Below are 24,701 nucleotides of genomic sequence, written 5' to 3' on the forward strand. Positions count from 1 at the left end.
GGAATTAGTTTTTGAAGTTACCCTGTCACCCACAGTGACTGTTTGTAGATTGTCGGTCCTGCCCCATTGTGGTCCAGCAACACACAGGACAGCTGGAGAAGATTGCAGGGGAGATACCTCCCCCAGAGGAGGGTGAAGGGTTCTTCTTTTCTGGAAAGGTGGTACTGATGTGCCCCTACCTGGTTGCACACAAAACATCAGCGGTCGTCTCCCGAAAGAGGTTTTGCCCCAAGCCTCCTAAAAGATGAAGAAACAGTGGGTAATGGTGTTGAGGGGGTGGCGTTGATCCTCCTGTCCGTTCTCCTTTCCATGGCGCAAAAGTCCCTCTTTTAGCTGCAGGTGTCTAATTGATGGTATACTTCTCAGCCAGGCTAGCTGCTTACACAGACGATTTAGGTTCTCCGATCCACTACACATTCTTTCACATCAGGTGGGCACAAAGTGAGAAACTGCTCCTGGATCATTAAATCTTTCAGAGCATCAAAGGTGGTGAACTTTAACCCCCCAATCCACTGTATGAAGGAAGCAGACAGTTGGGCCACAAGTCCTGTATAAGTGTCAGAGGCACTGCATTTTAAATCATGGATCCTCTGTGCGCCTCCGGGGTGATATTAAAACGCTACAACAGGGCACTTTGATTGCCTCATAATCTCCGTCCATCTCAGGTGGAAGATCTGCAAAGGCCTCTAATGCTTTCCCTCGCAAATCAGGGGTTAAATACTGTACCCACTGATCTTTGGGCAGTCCATACTGTCGGCAAGTCTTTTCAAATCCTTGTAAAAAAGCATCCAAGTCCCCGTCTTTTTCCAGAAGAGGGGAATTCTCTGGACAGAGTCTGCTGATACCAGCCTCCCTGGCTTCTGGCTGGCATTGGACCTTGGCAAGCTCCAGCTGGTATCTCCTCTTTGCTTCCCGCTTGGCAGCTTATCATTCTGCCTAGCGCTCCACTACCTCCATAGCAGCGCGTCTCTCCTGGCGGTTGGCAGCTTCCTTCTGCTGGTACTACTGTATAAGCTGCATTTTGGTGATAATGTCCACTGGGCCCAAAAACTTTAGGGCAGTTTGCGAATAAACATCAATAGCAGTGTCTACACATGAACTATTAGAATTATCAGAAATGAACAGTCCCCGGTTTTGAGCAATTTTCACAGTCAGGTCCTCTTCTGAATCCTGGCTGTGCCCTTCCTGGGACACATCTCCAACTTGGCGCTGATCTCTCTGTAAGAGGGCTTCAATCAATTGCTCCTTGCTTTTGCCACTATTGGGAATTCCTCCCTCCTCACAGTGCCTCCTTTGTCATGAATTTATATGCTGCAGCCATCTCCTCAGTTACGCTGCAAAATAGAAGATAGGAAAGAAAAAAAAAAGAGAGAAGGGAAGGGAACCGATTTGCATGTATGTCTTAAAAAATAATATTTATTGAATTTTGTCCTTATGAACACTGTTGTATTCCTCGCAAGGATACTACCAGTTCTTAAGTGCAGGGAATAATAAATTACTTAAACCCTGCACTTAATGCTCTAAAAATTAGAAAAATCCCATAAGCTGCCAACAATTGTCAGGAATAGCCACCTCTGGTTACTCCCTGATTTAATATCTTATCATATATTCACACAGTTTAAAGAGAAAAGAGAGACTGTCGCACCAATTGCTGAGAGTTGAAAATCTCTTAATTATAGCTTAGATTTTATTATACGTATATCTCAGTCCTAATATTTTATATCAGGGGGTGCTCCCTTACACTTAATAGATTTACCACTGATTAAGCAGACTTAGCGAATCATATGTTGGCGTTCTTTCTGTCTGCACCCGATCCTATTCAAACATTGAAGCTGCTCGCATACTTTTTCTCAATTTAATCCACAGCCAGTTTGGAGCCCTAGTTAGGCAGATAGTAAACCACATTCCCACAGCCTGCCATGATTTATGGCGTTATACATTGCTACAATTGACAACCTTGGGGAACTATACTATATCTCTGTATATGCATTCAAAAGGCTGAGAAGAGACTATATACAAGCTAATATTGAGATAAGGGGAATAAATATATAATGCCATTCATTTAGTCATATAATATGATTCTCTGAACCTGAAGCTATCTATATACTATAAAGGAACTTCTTTTTTTCTTTTGGCATATATTCACACAGTCAGACAACAATATATCACCTCTATTTTGTCAAGAAAACTTATCCTAACTACCTTTACTAGTCACAAACCGTACTTTGCACACTCGTGACTTGGAACTGTTTACAGTATGGGGTTACACATGATCCCAGCACTCAATCTTTTTCTCACCTATCGCACAGACTACAGATTTGCTGAATCACCCCAAACCGTGCTCACACCACCAATAAGGGCAATAGGACCCCAATATTCTGTCCCACACTGGCAGACAATGAGCACTCCTTGTTACACACAGTTAGCAAGGCACACACCAGCGATCAAAGGGTTAACCCTTGACCCCTCAAGGCTCTATGACACAGATGAACATGCAATTCACACCTCAGCAATGAAAGGTTTACCATGGTCAAGCAATTTGTCTCTTCTACACAGGTAATGAATTCATTTAGAGCAATAAGGACATGAACTGTTACATTTTTAGATTTAATATGCAAAATGTACAATGCTTACTGGTTATTAAAACAACTAAGATGACATGACATACATAACACACAAATCAGTTTAAAATAAAGGGATTAAATTCAGAGCATAACTTACAGATAAGTGGTAAAATCTGGCCAAGGGAAATTGGCATGAAGATGAACAGCTTATCAATAATGATTGATTTCCCAAGATTAACAATTTCTTGTAACTGGTCTCAGCTTTTTAAAGATACCTTTACACCTTACCCCACCTCCAGGGTAGTTGTGGTCTGTGACACTTTTTACAATCTCCATTTGCATGTTGCCCGATTCACTACCCAATTCTACTATGTGACCTACCTTTTTTGTGGAGTGTCACATAGAACCAATATTATTAATAGAGCCCTTATGAATTTACTCATCTATTGATATCAAACAGGCCTAGGTACAGGGTATCAGTCGAGCTTATACTCATTTTCTCAAATTCTCTGTGTGACAGAATTCTCAATTTGACATATGAGCTGCCCTTCATCATGCTATTGCGGAATATGTGTTTGATCACTACTTTTATTGTTTTTAAGTGGCATATTTGAAAAACAAATTATATTTTATCTATATAAAATATAGCCAGTCATCACATGTTCTCCTTGTGCCAGACACAATGCTGAGCGAGTCCTAAAAGTCTATTCATGTGTCAAAACTCCATCCTATGCCAGGATATAGCTCCCCCATAAGGTCTTTGAAGCTGACACATGTGACACTGCTCTCTTTTAACACCGGGATGTGCAGAGCCACCAAATAAACATACAACTGTCCTTCTGACTTCGCATTTTACACCATAGTAGCTCAATTTATCAATGGATTGTTCATATATCAAATAAACACTGCAGTTATGATTTAGGCCTTATTCCCCACAATTATGTGATGGGTTAACCCTTATAACTGTAAGTTCTCTATGTTTAGGACACCCATTATCACCATAATCCCTTATTTACATGGTACCACAAAATTCTGCAACACCATATAGTGGGGGAATAGAGCATAGTACAAAGGTGCAGAACACCAAGAAGCAAATAACAGAAATGAGCAAAGGTGCAACGCAGGCCATCCAAGAATAGAATAAAAGAGTAGAAGGAAATTCGTTCTTCTTGTGTCAGCTGTGCCCTTTTCCCGTTAGATTGTAATCTTTCTAATGAGCAGGACACTCCCTACTCATTGTTTTTATGTCTGTATTTATTTTGTCTACCTTGCTCCTGTTTTATGCATGCTGTTTTCTCCCCTGTCCAGATATGAAGCATAAGCTCAATGATGTGTGTGCTTTGACCGTTAAAAAGGTGCAAGATGAGCATGTCTGAAGGATGAGGAGAAGAAGCCACTGGATAGGCACAAGTTAAATACACATAGGCAGATATTGGAGAAAGGGAGTGGAGAAAGTTAGAGGGGATGGGGCAACTTGGTGGAAATAAGAGACTTAAAGTAGTAGTAGTTATAGAAATGTGCCCACTGAACTGGGCCCCCACCCATACGTCTATTGCATTCCCCACTCTGTGGGCACAAGGCCCTGCCACATTCCGGGCACAAGGCCCGAGTCACAGTAGGACTCTTAGTGCCTCCAGAGAACCCCCAGTTTCCCAAGAGAGGTACCAGAGAGCCACTGTCAATTCAGGTATTGGATAGGGGCGATTGAGGAGAATTCCACTGAGCAAAGACCAGGACCGATCTGCTTCCCTGAAGTCTAGGTGTTTAATTGTGTAGTAGTCACTTTACTGAGGTAGATAGGGTTAATCAGACCCATGTAATAGCCTCTTTTGCCATAGTCAACCCTCAACCTTAGCGCTCCAAAGTGTTCACTGTATCCGGTGAGTAGGCGACAGGACCAGCTAGTTTGCTGTGCAGCACAACATTTTCATTGAGTTCCTGCAGTTTAGGCTGTGGATTCCAATATGAGGGTGCACAGATTTCAGTTCCAGTAACTCAGGGTGGTAGTTCCACATCTGTGCCATATATTCCTCCCGGAAATTCCCCTACAGGCTCCAGGAGTAAGGCCCCCATCAAAGGTAGGTCCCTGTTATACCCTTTCTCATCTACATATCCTCTATTTACGGTCTTAAAACTGCATGTGGTAAGCAGGGAATTACACAATACCTAGTACAAGTGAGTTGTAAGTGTTACGGCACCTGGTCACATAGACTGTTGATAGGACCAGGGACTGCCTGTTATATTATAGCTAATACAGGTGAGGGTGGTACACGTCAGCTTGAAGGTTGAGCTATGAGAGGGACTGTGTTCTTATCACTCTGTTCTAATTAACGCAGATACACGAAGCGTAAATGAGAGACAGGAGAAGACAGTGAGTATCATTAATCTGTGTGGGTTTTATTCTTGGCAAAATGCCCTCACAAGTACGGTGGAGAGTAGGATATTCGGGCAGATTCTGTTCTTATTCCAGGAGATTCTCAATGCTCATGGTTCATAACCTTTCCTCATGTAAAACAGGCTGTGACTCATCCCAGGGAAAAGGTAGGAATTCAGGTGCATGCACCAGAAAGAAAAGTGTGAAAAGCAATTCCATAAAAGTCTGTTATAGCAAACTACATAAATCACATACTACAGAACTTTGTATAAGAGAATGGAAAGACAACCAACATAGCACCCTGGCATGTTCCACTAACCACATGAGGTACCGAAAAGAGGGACTTGGGGTCACAGGTTATTGGGACACTGAGATGGACTACATGACAATGATGAGAGAAATATTACAGCCAGGAAAAAGCATTTTCAGAAGACTGCCATAGAACACACTTATGATTAAGTATAGGGAAGACAAATGAGAAATCCAAGGAATACAGAAAAGGAATTCACATGGATGCAACTAACCACCGACAGGAGATAACTGTAGAAAGAGAGAGGCTGATCTCATCTACTTCCAGATTCTCTAATACTCCCAAATTACAGATGATACCAGGAATAAGTACCCACTAATGTGTATCACTCTAGAAAAAAACAAACTGTTGCATAAGTACATAAACTCCAGAGTAAAATGTCAGCAAAATGCACAAGCCACAAAGACAGTAAAACATACTATGCTTCCGCAGAGAATAATAGAGATCTGCGTAACACTCTAGAATGAAAGCACAAGTATATCCAACTTTAAGGGTCACCTTGAAATAATATGATAGGGATGTGGGTGCTACACACCTTAACATAGTGGGCATGAAGCATTCGTCCCCATAACGCTACCACATGAAGGGCATATATATACAAAGGGTAATAAAATTCAGGTAAAACATGTCAACTCCAACCACAATGTAACAAAATGAGAATAAAAAAATGGAAGAACAAGAATTCACATTCTTGTCCTCTGTAAACTCGAGACATGTTAGTGGTACAGTAAGTATATTTCCCAAATTACAACATCAATGGAATGTGACATGCAAACAAGGTGTCAGTTTTGGAGACCCTAGCTTCATTCATGACCAGAGAATATTTCAGAGGCACCTCAGAAGGTCACAAAATATGTTCCTGCTAAACACTCCACATAAAGAGCATACATGATAAAGGTGTGCTGTAGCAGGTCTAGTGACCTCACCAGAGAATGTTACATCTCACAAGGACACTGTTAATCTATATAATAAAAGGACAGGCAGAATTCACACGAAACAATAGTCATCTGCAGAAACCTTAAAGATAAACAGGGGAATGGGTTGCGCTTCCTCTAAATTTGTGAAGCAGCCAAACGTGAACCTGGGTGTTGGAGGAAATCCCTAACCTCCCAACAGAGAACTGAATATATATAAAAACAGGTTCTGGGCGCTAATATGTGGATAATGTAATGCAAAGTGTAAATGCATAAAACAATTTATTGTAGAGTAATAGATGTATAGCACATTCCGGCCGGAAATGATTAAACATACATAAGTGCATAAGACAAGCAATATACATATATGCCAAATAGCTATCAGATAATGCCGTCCAATGGTGAAAATAATGTAACTAAAGTCCCAGATGATTAAAAAGACTTAATCTAAAGTACCTTACATGTCGGAGTTCGGCAATAGAAGTATGTCCGAAGAGCGAGCATCCCTCCTGGTGCATTGCTTGTCTTATGCATGTTTAATCATTTCCGGCCGGAATGTGCTATACATCTATTACTCTACAATAAATTGTTTTATGCATTTATACTTTGCGTTACATTATCCACATATTAGCGCCCAGAACCTGTTTTTATATATAATCTGCAGAAACCTGCATGGTTTCAATGTAGGAAGTAATCACATTTCTTCCTTCTCAACTCTAAGATGTACACGTTCAGCTTTTGAAATCTTTCCTGATAAGTTTTGTGATGCAGTCCAGGCAACTTCCTAGTTGTCATTCTCTCATTTATTCTTCATATTTATTAATGTATTTTTGGAGATAGGGCCTCCACAACTGTACACAATCTCCCGCTAACAATAAAAAAAAAATCTATCTAAAAAGACCACTTCCAAACCATGGATCAATAAACACAATGCAAGGGCAGAAAAGTATTCTATTGGCTTTTCACACTGCTTATCCAAGTCTCTTTCCTGTCTTGTTGTTGACATTACACCACCATTAAATCTGTATTGTGCTTTCGGATTATTGTGCCACATAATGCATTATTTTTCATACATGATGTATTAATTTAAGGTTTCACACTTTAGTCATTTTCTCTAATTGACTATGCACATTTACCCTACTGGGTTATCATCCCAGTTACATACAGTATATTGTATCATCTGCAAAAAATACATACATACCCTTGTAGACCACTAATGAATTCATTAAACAAAAACAGGGCGGATCCCATAGGTACTCCACTGATTACCAGTCATTCAGCTCAGTTTATACAACACTGTCCCCTGACATTTACCCAAACCTTTATCTATCCCTCCTACGTTTTAATCAGATTCTTACTATTTGATTTATACAATCTTAACCCATTATCTATCTTTAATTTGCTTTTAATAACATATCTGGCATAAGGTTATACTGCATTTATAAAATACATTTTTAGTTTAGCCCACTGTTCCTGTAATTCACCTATCAATACCCACGCTGACAGATATTCACAATGAAGGATTTCCCAACTGACCAGTGTCAACCTTCCGAAAAGCTTTGTTTTGATGCAGTTCTGATTTCCTCTCGACTAGATTAAACCTCACTAAACAATGGTCAATAGACCCTAAGGCAGAACTAAAGGGGGCGCAGCAAATACAATACAACACGCCTTCTCCGGTAACACCACAACTCCTAGATCACTTTTATGCTCTGTTTGAACAGAAAATAATTTATATAAATTGACAATAGATGGGAAAGCTGCTGGTACATGCCTATAATAGACAATCCCAAGAGATTCTACAGTGGTCCAAACTGTTCCTTTTCCTAGGTGGTCTCTAGGGAAATTGTGACAATTTAGGCAATGAATTTGACAGATTACTACAAGTTCCAAATGTAACCTCATAAAATTTAATGTGCTAATGTGAGACCTGTGGACAGATTAACTAATCCTTGTATCTCCAGAATGTCGCACACTAGACAAGTGCCAAACAGCCTTTGCACTGCACTAATCTAGACAGGTTACTTACTTGTTGCAGCTCTGTTTCATGAAACATAAACAAGAGTCAAGCAAAAAATACTCTACATTTGGATTTTCGGGAGGAAAACCCGGAAGCATTTAAACTAGTTGTGGGTCATATGTGAGTACACTATGCACAAGACATGCGCTGTGGAGTCCCACCACCCAAAATTCAATTATAAAGTACATGACATTCATACATGGAGCATGAGCTCAATGAGGATGTGTGTGCTTTGACCTTTAAAAAGATGCAAGAACAAAAAAAAAAAAAAAAAAAAAAAAGGGGTTGCGCTCACAAGGATCAATTAAAAACAAAAACATGTACGGCCTGAGCGACAAACAATTGTATCACGCCTGCATCTTCTATTGCCAAACTAGGAAGTGATATGTAATTAGGTCAGTGTTGCTTGTCCAGTGTATGGTATGGTTACATTGAAGGCGAACCCCTGCCAACATGTGTAATCAAAGGGCCATGATTTGAAGATGTAAACAAACAAGACAAGTTTGATCTTATTTTAAGTTTATTATGTAATCAAGGTGGAATAACCGCAAAAGAGGATGACCTTCATTGAGACATGCAATGCAAAGAAAACAGCTTTTGTTCATATGTAGTCTACTACAAATTAAATAGTGTAAGCGTCTCAGTTCATAGACATTATTGCTATTGTACTGAAGAGCAACATTCTCTCCCAAGACCGCATAACCATTAGCCCATTTAATAAGTAATGCACTGTACCAAAAGAAATTAGTCTCTATGTCTTTATATTAAAAATAGCACAAAGTTTACAATACCCCTAAATGTCAACACTACCAAATTATTTCATAAACAAGGCACAGTAAACATGGCCTATATTTTATCTTTTCTTTGACAGAAGAATGCACTCAAATTTTATTAACATTTAAGTGTATTTCGAGACAGATTTATCTTTACAATTTTTAGTTTGCAATGATGTTAAAGAGCTCCTGTCATCTACACGCAGTGGAAGCAGCCATTCCGGGGCTTATCACTTTACTAGGAGCCAGTACCTCACATATTGCCATGTACTGCATATTGGTTAAACCATAAAACATCTGCCTCCACAACACCAATTGACAAGGGCTCTTTAATATTTTGGTTGACTTGGATTTAAAAAAAAAAAAAGTAGTTCATACAGTAATACAAAATGAAAATGTATGGGATAGATATATCAAACCTTCTAAAAAAGAAAATCTGAGGGGATGCCCATATCAACCAATTAGATTCTAGCTGTCATTTTCTAGAATGTGATAGATCAGTGCTACATGAAAGCCTTCAAAAAGGGCCTCTCAGAGGAAGGAGTGCACTCCCTCCTCCCCTGGGTATGCCTCATAACCTCCCTGCGCTGTGCAGAGGACGTAATGTGATGTGGAAGATGGCTCCACATCGTTCTGATAAGATCGGGAGCAGCCGAATGGTGGGCCGCAGAAGGCTCGGTTGTCCGCTGGCCGTCTAATGGCCACCGCCGTAATAGACGAATGATGATAGCTAGAATGTAATCGGTTACTATGGCCAATACCTCCACTTTTACGTTTTAGAAAGTTTGATAAATCTACCCCTAAATTTAGTTTGTTATAACTTTTTTGATGGTTCATTACAAATGCTGCATATGGATTGATATACATTAACACTTGTGCCACTAAATGTGTTAATGTATTTCCAGGTGACAATTCATGTGATACAAACATATTTAAGAATTTAAGTTTAATTTCAATAAACCCAGACTTCTAAAATATCTCAAGATGTACAGTATTTTAAATTAACCTGTGGAATTTGGCATAGCCATTAATATTGGACTATGTCCTATGATTAATGGAAACGGTTAAGATTGATAAAAAAAGACTAAATTCACAAGGTACGGTAGAGTGGAAAAAGCAGAATTATAAAATAAAAGCTTCTTTGATTGCTAGAATGATGTATTGTACCCATTAAGTGCTATATGTAAACTTAATTAAATAATCCAACATTCCCGTCAGTAAGTGCACATTTACAAAACATGATGAAGAAAAGTGTGATGTACGTATAGTAACCAGATGTTCGCCTTCATTTCTTAAACTGCACAAGAAATTTGCAGTTTAAGGCTTGTGCACACACAGTGTTGTTGGTAACAGTACAGTTGAGCTGTATTCCGTTGCTTGCTAAACACAGATTAAGCATTATAAGAATTAGTGCTAATTGTTCTCTATATGCTGCCATGAAATGGAGGAATGAACATTAACCAAAAATCAGTTTTTTTTTTGTTTCATCCTGGATTCAATGTACTTCCCTAAAGTGAGGAGTTACAGAGGATGGAAACCCCTGACTGCATATTAATATTTATTGTGACTGGCTGGGCGAGCCTTTAAGAGCAGGGTGTTTCTAGTTAATAGTGAACTCCTCAAAACCAACCCTGGATGCCCTCTTTGGCTAGACAAACGCCACTGCTGCCGATTACCTATGCCATTCACAATAACCACAGTGATGGACCTGGGCTTTTCATCTATTTCATGTTTTACAAACTGTGTCCAGCAAGCTGCTTAATGCAGCTCAAGCTTAAAGTACCACAAACACTCAGGCAGCAATGCATGTTTATTGCCTAAATCTGATTGGATGCTGTGGATGACAGGACCATTTCTCCTGCAAGCCAGTCTTGATACATGTTCCCCTAAGTGTGCTAAAATGCTTCTCAACCTGCAGGCAATTTGTTTTGCATTCTTCAGCACAAAGTATCAAAAGTTGGTAACAGGTTTTCCTCTTATAACTTAAAAAGACATAGCAAAAAAACACCAAATTCATTTACCTCCGAAAATGGAGAATAAGGTACTTAATATATTCTCTGAAGCAATGTGAATTATATTGTGCTCATAGAAAAACATCACCAATATAATATGTAATATAAGAACATATTTTTGGCTCATTCTGAATTTCACAAGTGGTAATGTGCTGCAAATAAAATTATACAGTATAAAAAAAAAAAAAATAAACTTAAAAAATAAATTAGCAACCTAAAAACAAAAAACACAAAACAAAATGTATTCTTGGCATCAGCTCCCTGACATTTAACACAGTTGGCACAGATAATTTTTTTGACGACCTGTATGTATCTAATGATATGTACCTTACATTGTACAATAAAGATGCCATAGAATAAATCATACCATTTCAAATGATATGGGGATTAACTGTACATTCTGTAGCACTGTGGCTGAGGCTCTATTTGATCAAATTTATTACAGGAATCTTTTCTTTCAGCTGAAGAATTGAGAAATCAGAAATTAACCCCGAACAGACTTTTCAAGAAGGCCTTAAGCTCACAAACCATTATAACAGTTTACAGTCATAGCTGGCCATTAGTTATAAACATTTCCTTCATTTTACATAAATCGTAAACATTTTTAAAATTCTAATATGTACATGTTCCTTTTCATGCAAATGAAGACAATGTTGTATTAAAAAAAAATACAGTCACAGGATAAAGACATGCAGAGGTGCAAAACAGGGGTCATTAAAAATCGCTGGGAATAACTTTACATCAATCCATGTGTGTATACATAAATGTATCTACACATATATTTATATACACACACAAATATAACAAACGTATTTACAGAAATCAAACTAATATATACATAAACATGTACACCTGCCGAATAGAAAAAATAAACATTTTTTTTTTCCTTTTTAAACAGGACCAAAAAGCAAACAAAAAAAAAATTAACTTAAGAAGCTGTAAATTGGTGCAAAATGAGAATAAAAATTTCTGTTCTTGAACTAAAAATCACTGCACTGCGGAGTGAAAGATGAAAATGTAGAGTATTTGGTGAGACAAGGCTTGCATTATGAGCAGTCTTCTGCTGTAAACACTGATATAGCAGCTGCTGGCTTCAGACGTAATGCATGGTCACACATTCAGTTAATTGGAATTTGCTATCAGTCACTAGTATCATCACATTGGAGGTGGTCCATTCCTTTCATTCAGATAGTGTTCCTGCTCCAGTAGGCATCACATTGGTTTTGGGACAGCGAGCCTCCATTAATAGTCTTTTACTGGAGCCAACTCTGGCACTAGATTTACAGTGATGTTTTTATACAACTTGTCTATTATGATATTTGGAGCGTATATCAAATTATTTAATCCATCAAGATATTGACGTTCTTTAGAATACCGCAACAATTTGTACCTGCCAAAATAAATGCAAAAAAAAAAAAGATTATATAGTAACTACAATCTAATTAATGGGCTGCTATTAATAATCATAAGAAATATACTGTACAATGTGCAAAGTGTTTGATTTCTGAAAAGAATTATATTAGCAAAAATATTATATGTATAAAATTTACACACATTGTGTTGTGTGCTGTTAATACTGCTGGCTGCACACATTGTTATAATGATAACAGGCAATTGGTTCGAAATTGCATCATGAGTCGTCCAAAAAGGAGTATGATGTCCAATAATTCAATCAAAATCAATGATCGGATCATTATTGGGCGTTTCTACAATGGAAAGATTGCTGCCATAGGCCTGGTTGTACTGTTATCTTTACACCGAGTATTTACAGTTAGATACACATGGAGGTGAAAGAAAAAAAAAAAAAAAACCATAAGTAAAGTAGTAAGTGGAGATTGAATTTCAGTACAATAGTTTGACAGATAGCTTATGACAATCATCATCATTACACATTGTAAGGGCAGCAAAGAAAAACGTGGTCATATGTGATTTTAACAAACTAGATAAAATAAGGACAATGACGTTTGTGGTTCTGGCACAGAGAGCCATTGTTTGTTTCCTTTAAAAAGACAACTATCTTTCACAAGTGGTAGAATAACCAATTCGTGGAGCAACTCTGCTGTATGTGGTACTATGTACTATGTAATAGAACAGATATTATATTGAAAGTATAGATGATGGGGGCATTTAGGGAATAGTGATCACAACACTAACAGTTCACTTGAATTTCAATTACATGTTTTGCAAGGGAGCTAAAAACTGAATTGTAGAAGATAAAATCTGTTCAGGTAAACGTTGAAGCTGTAGACTGGGAATATGCACTCTTAAATGAAAGCACAGTGAATACATGGGATTTAAAATATATCTACACACATTTTAAATAAATACTATTGCAAGAACATACAGTATGCATTTTTACTGTAGTTCATTACTAAAGTTTACATCAGCAATGAAAGACACAAAGGAAGGAATGTGTGTTAAACATACAAGAACAAGTAAACTAATTACACATTGGTTCTTACCGGCCTAAGAACTGGACCTCTCCTCTGTGGTGATGAGGAATGGACTTGTATTTCCCAAGGTCTCCGTCTGGTCTAGACACATTGAAGCCAGCATAATGTACCCTGGAATGATCAACAGAAATAATACAAATAAATACAGATTCATAACAGCTCAGCTTATTGCACTGTGTACAATATACAGCTGTTTCTGTAGAACTTGTCCAGCAAGCAGTAAAATAGTCTATATACATCAGACGATGGAAAGTGTATAATTTACGACAAATACACAGGAAAGCAAGGTATCAACATCATTTTCTCTCCTTTTGTCCTCTTTGTGGTAAGTTTCCCTAAATGTTATGATTTTGAACTCAGAACTTTCTTCTTAGAGCATGGTTCCCAATATAATTTAAATTGCAGTATGTGTTCCATGATTTGTAATGTAATGCAATTTTCAGGTGTTCTCTTGTTCTCTGAAAACCCACTTCTTTAGGCTAGCTTATTAAATTCCTTAACCTCCCTATTATACCTTATTACCACTCTCTACACAGTTCACACAAGACTTGTATGCGTTTCTTTCAATACTTAAATCAACCCTCTGGCCCCAAACCCCCTGGCCAACATTACGGTGTGGTCGGTTCATATAGCTGACTAAGCACTCTCTACCTTTGCAATCTGGCTGGACCAATATGTCAAAACATTAAAACCACCTGCTTAATATTGTATGTCCCCCTCATGCCGACAAAACAGCTCTGATTCGTCGAGGCATGGACTCCACAATACCTCTGAAGGTGCCCTGTGCTATCTGGCACCAAGACGTTAGCAGCAGATCCTTTTTTTTTTTTTTTTTTTTTAAGTCCTGCAAGTGGTGAGGTGGGGCCTCCATGACTCACTTGTTTTTCCAGCACAACCCACAGATGCTTGATCGAACTGAGATCTGAGGAATTTGGAGGCCAAGTCAACACCTTGAACTCTTTGTAATGTTCCTTAAACAATTCCTGAACAATTTTTGCAGTGAGGCAGGGTGCAGTATCCTGCTGAAATAGGCCACTGCCTTGAAGAATACCGTTGCCTTGAAAGGGTGTACTTGTTCTGCAACAATGTTTAGGTAGTTAGTATGTGTCAAGGTGACATCCACAAGAAAGCCAGGACCGAAGGTTTCCCAGCAGAACATTGCCCAGAGCATCAAATTGTTTCCAAAGGCTTGCCTTCTTCCTACAGTACATCCTGGTGCCATCTCTTCCCACGGTAAACCACGCACATGCACCTGGCCATCCACATGATGTAAAAGAAAACATGATTCATCAGACCAGGCATTATCTTTCATTGCTCTATGGTCCAGTTCTGGCACTCATGTGCCCATTTTAGGCAATTCCAGTGTGGATAGGGGTCAGCATGGTCACTCTGCGGCTACGCAGCCCCATATGCAGCAAGCTGCGGATGCACCTTTCTATCATATCAAACTTCTTTTCAGCAATTTATGCTACAGCAGTTCTTTTGTGGGATTAGAACAGACAGGCTAGCCTTCGGTCCCCACATGCATTAATGAGCTCTGGGTGCACATGACCCTGTCGTCATAACCACTGTATACAGAGAACACCCCACAAGTTTTGGAGATGCTCTGACCCAGTTGTCCAAGCATCACCATTTGGCCCTTGTCAAAGTTGCTCAGATCCTTACGTTTGCCCATTATTCCTGCTTCCAACACATCGACTGCAAAGACTTTCTGTTCACTTGCAGCTTAATATTTCCCATCTCTCGACAGGTGCCATTGTAATGAGATAATCAATGTTATTCACTTCACTTGGCAGTGGTGTTGATGTTGTGGCTAATCAGTGTATGTAGCACTTAAACTCCAATTGTCCCATAGATTGTACACTTGTGAACAGGGCCCTTTTACCTCTGTGTGTCTGCCTTACCTAGTTTCATTTTACTACTGTGTTGTCACTATTTAAATAAATGTTATTATTTTATTTTTAAAAATCTTCAATATATTAAGCATGGCTGCACATTGTGGACATCATGATACATTATAAATAGCATACAATGACATGAAACAGAAGGTAGAGAGAGGCTCACTGAACACACCCTAACAATTAAGCACACTAGGTACAGTAGAAAGCCTATATTATTGGCATGTTGGATATGATAGCACTTTAGATCACCTCTGTGCCCTATCTCCCGCATAATCATGTTCTCACAAATATAAAACAGGTAAGAATTTGTCATCTTGTGTTATGTATGCAGTTCTGTAATATCAATTCAAGGGTAAATACTGCAATGCAAGATGTGAGCAAGTTGATCATCTGGATCTACAGATAGAATGGGCTGCCCCTGAAGTGTGAGTGTGCAGCTGTGCTAGGAGAGAAGATGGTTAAATGGGTGGAGGAGATTTTACGCTTGAAACTAGGTCAAAGATAGAAGCTGTGTGCAATATACTGTATACAGCTTAGTTCAGAGAAATGTAGTTGGCAGATTAGTTAGAAGATGTTATAAAAGGTGTGTAAAATTAAAAGTGGCACTAGATCTAGCATACATTTGATATGAGTCATCCAAACAAAATAAGTGTACTAGAATTAATACAATTAAAAGATAATTATTATGTAGTGGGTATAACCAAATATAGCTGGATGAAAGTCATGACTGGGCAGTGAATTAGAAAGGATAAAGCAGGCTTATTTAGGATAGGAAAGAAAAGAAACAGAAATGTGTTATATATGTAAATAGCTGTTAACGACCTGGTCAGCAGGAGGCTGTGTGTCCCAAGTACACTAAAGCTGGGTACACACTACAGAATTTTTCACCAACTTTTTATGCCGATCTATTTTACATCCGATCGATGGTCTGAACGCTTGGTCCGTGGACTGCATACACACTAGCCTTGCTTTAGACGATAAAGGGAATAGCAGCTATCCCGTTAGCGACTTTTTACAGCTATGTTGTCGTGTGCAATGACTGTAATTTCGTACTCCCTGTTGTGGATCGGTCGGAAACTTATACACACTACACAATGCAAACGAGATTGGAACGAAAATATTTAACAGTACGACCAACCAAAAGAGGCGACAATCGTCCATTGGGCGGCTTTCGAACCTCGTGTCACTACACACACTGACCTGACTTTAGAACGAGCGGTCGTATGTTGGCTGGTTGAGCCGATTATTGGACAAAAACACTGTAGTGTGTACCTAGCTTAAGTTAGAGATGCATGGAAGAAAACCCCACCACAAATAGATTACTAACTGGGGATTCTCATAAGCCACCTGAATAATAGGACGTTACTGAAATTCCATCATCATCATTACAAAAGAAAAGCGTAGCAAACAAAGAAAAAAAAAAAAAGGTGAACCAGATAGAGGTGTACTTTATGAGACAACTACCTAGAAGAACCAACTGGGGAGGGGGGACTCCGCTGGACATGGTACTATCCAAAGCCCAGAATTTTTGTAAAAAAACTATTTTAAATAAACACTATTGCAAGCACATACATAAGGGCAACAGCATTTCTACTAATTAAATACAACCATGCTATTCAAAAAGGTATTAGATGTAATACGTTGAAAAAAAAAGAAAAAACGTAATTGTTAAACTAGAAGTGGCTGAAGATTAATTATAGAAATACAAGCAATGTAACAAGATACGTGAAAAGAAAATTGGGTTAACAGACTGAAGGTGAAAAATGGACTGCAAAAGACTTAGGGCTAGATTTACTAAGCTGCGGGTTTGAAAAAGTGGGGATGTTGCCTATAGCAACCAATCAGAATCTAGCTTTCATTTATTTAGTACCTTCTACAAAATAGAATCTGATTGGTTGCTATAGGCAACATCCCCACTTTTTCAAACCCGCAGCTTAGTAAATCTAGCCCTTAAAATCTAACTGTAAAATGTTTATCAGGTAAATAAAGAGCAAGAAAAATCAAATGTATAATAATGGGCCACTAAACATAAAGTAAGGAATAATTATAAAAACAAAGAGACGAAAGATATTTTATGTCAAATGTAATCCATTTAATAATATTCACAATCTCAACAATATATATATATATTTTAGGTACATTATGACTAAGGGCAGGTCTGCGCTATATGGTTGCCAAGCATGTCAAAAACTCTACTTAATGTAGAATCACAACTGTGTCAAGTGTGAAAGAAGCACAACACTGTACTTGTACTATGCATTTTATTCTTGCATAGCTTATTTCATGAACTAAAATTAGGTAATTTTAAAGTTGCTATCCTGCATCTGGCTGGAATCTTACCTGTTCCACAAATCATCATCTTCACCGCCCCATCCCCAGAATGCGTTAGGAAACCCATTGATTTTTCTATACTGTTCAACAGTCAAACCACTCACACCTCCAAAGAACTCATTGTACGGGAGACTAAAAAAAAACATAAAAAAAAAATAATTAGAACAAGTTATTATGCAGGCTCCCCAAAACTATGATGACAATCTAAGTATTGTTAAAATATCTAATTTTTACCAACTATCCTACTTAATATACTCAAATAATGGACTCTTACCATACACTTGCAATGGAAGGCTCATAAGGAAACAGAAGACAAACTGTATCAATATGCAACGGTAATGAAAGTTATCTTAAGCACTGGAAAAATGTCTCTTGTTGGGATTATTAGCATTTACAGGGCGCAACAAAATTCCTCTGCGCCACACAGTGGAGAAACAGAACGTATGTTCTGTTCAGCTGTGGTTGGATTCAACTTAGAAAACTCATGAGAGCTTACAATCTAGTGAGGACGGAGACCAAATTTGGGGGGGGGGCTGTGACACAGATAGTAGGCAGATATACAAGAAAGTGAATGACCATTCATAAGCTTGCACTTCCACTTTTTTCTAGGTGATAGCGCAGCTTTGAGTGGTTTATAAAGTGTATCTAGATTTTATTTTACTTGTGTGGGTTCCTTCCAAGATCAAATACCTTCCACTAACATATGGTTAATTTGGACTTAAGTATCGCAAAGGAAGCTTTAGAACGTTGGTTGTAAAGTGTGTGTCACACGTTCTAAAGTACAAGTTGAGGAGTCCCAGTCGATTGCAAAGTGTCTTATTTTTATTTAAGAGCTATGGTAGATATATATCTAATTAGAGGAACAGTGCCTTTAATGAGATCTGTTAAATTTATAGCAGAAATATGTGTCTTAGGCTTTCTGAACCTTTATTGGAGTCGATTACTACAGGTTCCAGTTCACAGCTTCATCCCTTTCACCTGCAGACTTTCTGTGTGGCAGCTCATATGTTCCTCTGTCTGCAGTTTTGTGGACTGTGACACCAGCTATGAAATTCCTTATCCCCTTGTTATCTAGAGATGATCCTCCTGAGCATTTCAGCCAACAGTGCATTCTTTACAAGCTCATACACTATTACAACAGTTTCCATGCTATATGTGTGATTACTACATAGCTTTATATGCAGTACTATATCACATGATTGATTGAGATACTCAATATTTAGCCAACTGCATCTCTTTGATCTCTGCTATATTGTAGAGGTATTACTACATAACACTAGAACCTAAACAGTCAAATGTACAGCTTTAGGACAGGATTGAAAAATCGGGAAAAAGAGTTTTATGAAAACAAACACTAATCTAAAATAAAAACACAAATGTGTTAGTTTTTGTTGTATTGTGGCAATTGTTCTTAAAATGGTATTTACCATGTGTGCAGGTCTGTAACCTACAAAGCTTTGTTTCAGGCACTTAACTAGTCTACGAATGTTATCAAAGTAGTATAAAGCAGCTTCTATAATGTGTAAAAAGGGTCTGGAAAAGAGAATGCAATTGCAAGAATACCAAACAGCCTCTTCATGTCCCAAAAATGAAAACGAATACCTTTAACTAAGCAAAATAGCGAAGCTGTGTTAAACACCACTGACACCAAATGGTATATTTACTAAACTGCGGGTTTGAAAAAGGTGTAGATGTTGCCTATAGCAACCAATCAGATTCTTGCTTTCATTTATTTAGTAAATTCTACAAAATGACAGCTAGAATCTGATTGGTTGCTATAGGCAACATCTCCACTTTTTCAAACCCAAAGTTTAGTAAATATACCCCAAGATGTCATACATGATTCACTAGCGCTGACTGCAAGTAAATAGAACAGTTTCCAAGAAAAAAATATAACAGTGCATGTACGCAAATGTTACTGACTACACTTGCAAATAATAGTGAGTATGGCGTTATTGGAAATAATGGCTTCCTTTGGATGCTGTTTGTATACTAAAAACAACAAAAAATTCAAAATTACGCATTAATGCTACTGGGTAAATGAGCTTTGGATTTACCTGTTATGTTCAAACATATATTACACACAATTATTAATTCTGAATGTAGTGTTCCTTTAAAGTAAAAAAAAAAACCCCAATGTATTAGGGGAAAGGTTTAGTAGAGAAGGTGATAAAAATAAATGGAAGTAATCTAAAAGTAACTATTTGTTAAGCAGGAAAACACTATGTTTAGTCCAATTTCTTGGCTGATAAAAAACCCTTTAACTTACATGTACATATATTTGTCAAGTTTTGCAGCAAAATGACGTGGCATTTCTCCACAGCCATAATAATTTCTATCATTTTCAGGAATGTGATCCACGTCGTGAAAAACAACACAATCCCATTTCCGGTCCTTCATGGCTTCTTTAAAACCAACGTTAAACAGCATTGCTCGATTAAATGTCTGAGTACCAGCCTGAAAAACAAAAATAAGAAAATTGAATATTCACATGCATTTTTCATGAGGCGTTCTGCAAAGTGTACTAGTAGGCAATGAAGGCAGCCATTTTGTGACCATCAGCTTCTCACTACACTGAAGTTTCACTACTTACTCAAGGAAATTATGTAACTCACTTTGAAAGTGCTACATGACAGAATGCCTATAGTAATGTATACAACGCATATCTAAATGTTAGGATAACCTGTTATAAAAACAATACAGTTGAAGCGTTAATATGTTGTCTGAACACAGAGCCAACTTGTGAGCAAACCAATACTTATAAGAAAAATGCAGCTTCAAATTCAGTTCCTGAATTCACTATGTACTAGCGACATCATAGAAAGTTACAAAAACTGCAAAAAGCCTCATTTAGGTCACTCAATCCTAGTGAATTTATTGAAAGGCTGCATTCTCACAAATATTGGCAAATATTTGTGAGAAAAAGGCTGCATTCACTGTGTGTATGTACAGATGTACTATAAATGACTAATTCTTAGAAAATCACTTTTATATTTCAACCACAAGATGGCACTACAAAGTAATGAATATATTTTATGCAGAATATACATATATACAATGGTTAAAGTGGAAGTATGGAAAATGTAAGTGAATGGAATTTGCTAGTTTTACAACGAAAGCAATAAAGGTGACGGCATGGCATACACCACCACTTCGATGAGTGTGTGTAATATATATATATATATATATATATATATATATATATATATATATATATATATTATTTATTTATTTCGTGCATTGACTTTTTAATTAAACACATTGCTTTGTTTGCCAAAGATTAAAGCTGTGACTTGCGTCCTCGGTTGAAAAGGATAAAGCGGCAGCATTTATGGTCTGAACATAGGTAACTACTCCTATAGCCCAGGATAGCCTCTTAGACTGGAAGAGGTGGGATGGCCAATGATGTCTATTCACAGGGCAGTAGAGTTTGTGGCTCTGTTTGGGCTGGAGAAAAGAAAGGTAACCCCCCCCATCCCACAGCTAGTACTAACACTCTGCTGATGGATCAGTGACAGTGCAGCTGTATTGGTGTTAAGGACAACAATTAACAGTACATCCTGACAATATGTCTGACCCGGTCTCCCCCTTCCATTTCTAATAACATGGTTGCTGCTCAGAATAAACTTGGCATGGCTAATAGTAGCAAAAAGTGCCTCACGACCCGAGTCGTGTCTGACCCTCCAACAAAATGGCCACACAGATTATTGAGCACATGATAACTTGTTTGCAATCCGGAGAGCTCTCTTCCAGGCAGAATCGGCTTTGCAAGATTTTTTTAAACAATTTTATAACCAGCAGAAATGCATCCCAATAGGACACATACAGACCTAAATGTTCATTATAATACGGGTACAAATTAGGAACTTGTTAAAGAAAGTGAAGATATAAAACTACAAATGAATAATCTTTATAAAGGCAAAAAAATTGATGGAATGCATAAAAAACAGCAAGTATTAAATTGTCTAAAATAAATGACCATTCATTTATGGTTGCTTTAATAAGTTGCAGTAGCTGGGAACTGTAAATTAACTAAAAGTTGATGTATTTTTAGGGCAAAAATGTCAGCTTGGACACAGAAAAATGTAAACCTGTCAGACCTGGCAGGTCAACGGCAATAAAAATTCACGTCCTGGCGATTCATCTGTGTCCTGAGCAGATGTAACAGTCAATCACTTGCAGCTATTCCGCTAACTGTAAGTTATATCTCGAGCTTCTGATTAATTTTATTTAAATTGTTACTACCAGCATCTGTCATTCAGTGTACACTGTGGTTCTCACTGCAACCTCATATTTGAAATGATTCAACGGCAAAAACTGCAAGCAGCCATGGTATTGCAAGTAAAATGAAATCATTGGTTTGGTGTTTAAGCTGGAGAGATGGTGCTACAGGATGATAACAAAAATGACAAGAGTGAATTTGACGCTTGCTACATTTGTACATACTTCCTGCATTACTGAACCAGCAAAGAAAATTTGCAAAACTAAAACCAAATCTGAGAATTGTTAAATATAAAATGTTTTCATTAAAGCAATGCACAAATGTCCCCATCAGATACACCAGAGAATATAATTGCTCATTATTCTAGAGAGGTTTTCCAGTGTATCTTAATAAAGTATCACAGCTGAGACAATTATGGCAAAACTTTTCTGTTTAATTTGTAAATATAACCACTATTCTTTCCTTAATTGTTTGTTAGGTACACGCTCTTGTATGGTGAATCTTGTCCTTCTCTCTTGAAGATATAGAGATCTTTGATGGGCCAGTCAGTCCTCTGGATATGGCACCCCCCTCCCCCAACACCATAACAAAAATCTGACACCTTTGGGTTTGATTTGAGTATTGCGAATAGTGTTTTGCCTTAATACTTCAAATCCCTAAAGTCATTCATCCAGATGATGTGTTAGTAGAGGCAGGCTGTCCTTAGAGGGCATAGTGCAGCTAGGTCCCTGAATTCTGCAACAAAAGAGCTAGATACACTCTACTAAGAGAGTATCTAGCAAAGAAATATATGAGAAGGGCTATATTTGCAAAAATGAATCCTTAGGCTTACTTTGCACATCGAATCCTCTAAAAATAAGTGGACTTATCCTTTAAGTAAAATCATAAATAGCACATTGAAATTTTATATTTTTTATTATTGCTCAGCTTTTTGTTACCTGAATAATCATACTTTCTAACATGGATGCTGGTAAGGAATCAACTATTTAATAATACAAATATCTGCAATGTTTTCCCATTAACAGGACTTGGAAAGATATGTAACCTCACACACAAAATTTAAAAATGTGGAGGGATGATGCCTCAGCTAGTAACTTAAATCTAAATAAACCTGTATTTCTGCATAAACCAGTCTGTATCAACAGCTAAATTGTGACACATTGCTGCACCCTATAAGCTTCTGGTTTAAATGTGTGCCGAGAACACCATGGTACACATATATTGTAATACAGACATTTATGAGATGTGATGCCATAATCATCATGTTTATACAAGTCTGACTGCAAAAAAAATTAAATAAATAACACTGTGACAAGGCGCCAAAAGGCGTTTACTGTATAACACTACCCGACATTGTATGGTATCTCAATATCAGCCCTTGTGATCTTAAGCTGTGCATACACTCCCAGATTTGGCTGGATAATTGATTGCTGCTTGTATGGGGCAAAAGCCATGGGAAAATTTTACCAACACCTGACTTGGATCAATCAGATGGAGAACAGGACTTGTGAGGAATCTAGCTTGCCAATGATTGAGATCTGCTAGTGTGTACAGCCATCAGCCAATCATGCTGGTGGGACGCTTTAGGATCCAGACTTTTTCCCAGAGTGCTTAGGGTGCACAGCAGGAAATATCTGTGTATGATTCTCGCAATATGCCTCTCTGCAACACATGCAACCAAGTTCAGCAGGTCAAGGGAAATCCTGTATCCTGAGCTGCAGACACTTATGTGAGCTTAAACAAAATAACCAAAAGTAATAGTCACACAGATAGGATTTAGAAGTAGCAACATCAGATCAGAAACCTGAAGAAAAAAGTCACTCTCTAAATGGCAGTATACTGTAAATGACATGCAGTAAAGAATAATGGCTTAACTACCTTCAAAGGGGAAAAAAAAATAAACAGCTGAACCCCATTATTTTAAGGGATGCATTTCACCAAGGGTTTATTAATGCTTAACCCTCACCTAGCTTGTCTACTGAGAATATTGAAAGCTTTGAGTAGCGTTATGAACAGTGAGCTGACAGACAATACAGCATCAAACATATTGTTAGACTTGATCATAGCATACTGGGGATTATAACTGGAATGTGGCTATTATTGCTTTATAATTTTGCTATAACTATGATCTACTGCATTGAGTCACATAAAACAATATCATTAAAATAGGTCTAGTACTTAAAGTTGTTTTTTAGATATATAGGGAATTCTATGTAGGTCAAATTATAAATTCAATTAATCAAGTTTTGGTCACTAATGTCATAAATTGGATTCATTTATCATTTGACCTTAAAAATATAGTCTGTGTACTACTGGATAACTAACAGTAAGTAAAATACAAACATACTATTCAGTAAGTAAATACACGCTGAAATGGTCTTAAACATTCTACACCACATGTTAAAAAAAATTGTTCAGCAATTACAAAATAGGAATTTTTATGAATCATTAAGTATCATTTATTGAACTGTGCCTCCCGTAGAATTTGTTTCCATGCAGATATACACAATTTTATGCAACATATATGGAGTATGCGCCTGCACGGATGCGATTTATATGACATTCAAATGGGTGGAGAAAGAGAATTAGGGGGGATTCCAGTTCAGCTGACCAATGCAAAACTTTCTATACAACAGAAGTGTATATACTACACACTCTAGGAGGGAGAGAAAACCAAGTCGCAACCTCAATGTAGTTCATTTTGCACCTTACACTGAATTTATATAGGAGAGAGCATTTCAACCAATGCAGTACCACCACTGTTCCCACGACTGATTAATGCCTCTGCTGAGTGGCCTCCTGACACAGCCTCCCTCCGCTTCCTGTA

The 24,701-nt window shown here is 37.8% G+C and overlaps 1 protein-coding gene across 2 annotated transcripts in view; it reads right to left on the reverse strand.

Moving 5' to 3' along the window:
* Window positions 1-24,701, reverse strand: part of B4GALT6 (beta-1,4-galactosyltransferase 6) — a 157,853-nt gene that overhangs the window by 84,518 nt on the left and 48,634 nt on the right. Inside the window, exons 6-9 of one of the 2 annotated variants that reach the window (XM_075213464.1) lie at window positions 19,922-20,109; window positions 17,662-17,784; window positions 13,430-13,531; window positions 8,685-12,357 (exon numbers count right to left, since the gene is read on the reverse strand). In XM_075213464.1, coding sequence (XP_075069565.1) covers window positions 12,210-12,357; window positions 13,430-13,531; window positions 17,662-17,784; window positions 19,922-20,109 — 561 coding nt within the window. In that variant the 3' untranslated portion in view covers window positions 8,685-12,209. Of the gene's footprint in view, window positions 1-8,684; window positions 12,358-13,429; window positions 13,532-17,661; window positions 17,785-19,921; window positions 20,110-24,701 lie in introns of those variants that run through there. The other variant, XR_012692890.1, reaches the window with a different exon arrangement.

This window comes from Mixophyes fleayi, chromosome 5 (genome assembly GCF_038048845.1).
Source record: "Mixophyes fleayi isolate aMixFle1 chromosome 5, aMixFle1.hap1, whole genome shotgun sequence".
Taxonomy (NCBI): Eukaryota; Metazoa; Chordata; class Amphibia; order Anura; family Limnodynastidae; genus Mixophyes; species Mixophyes fleayi.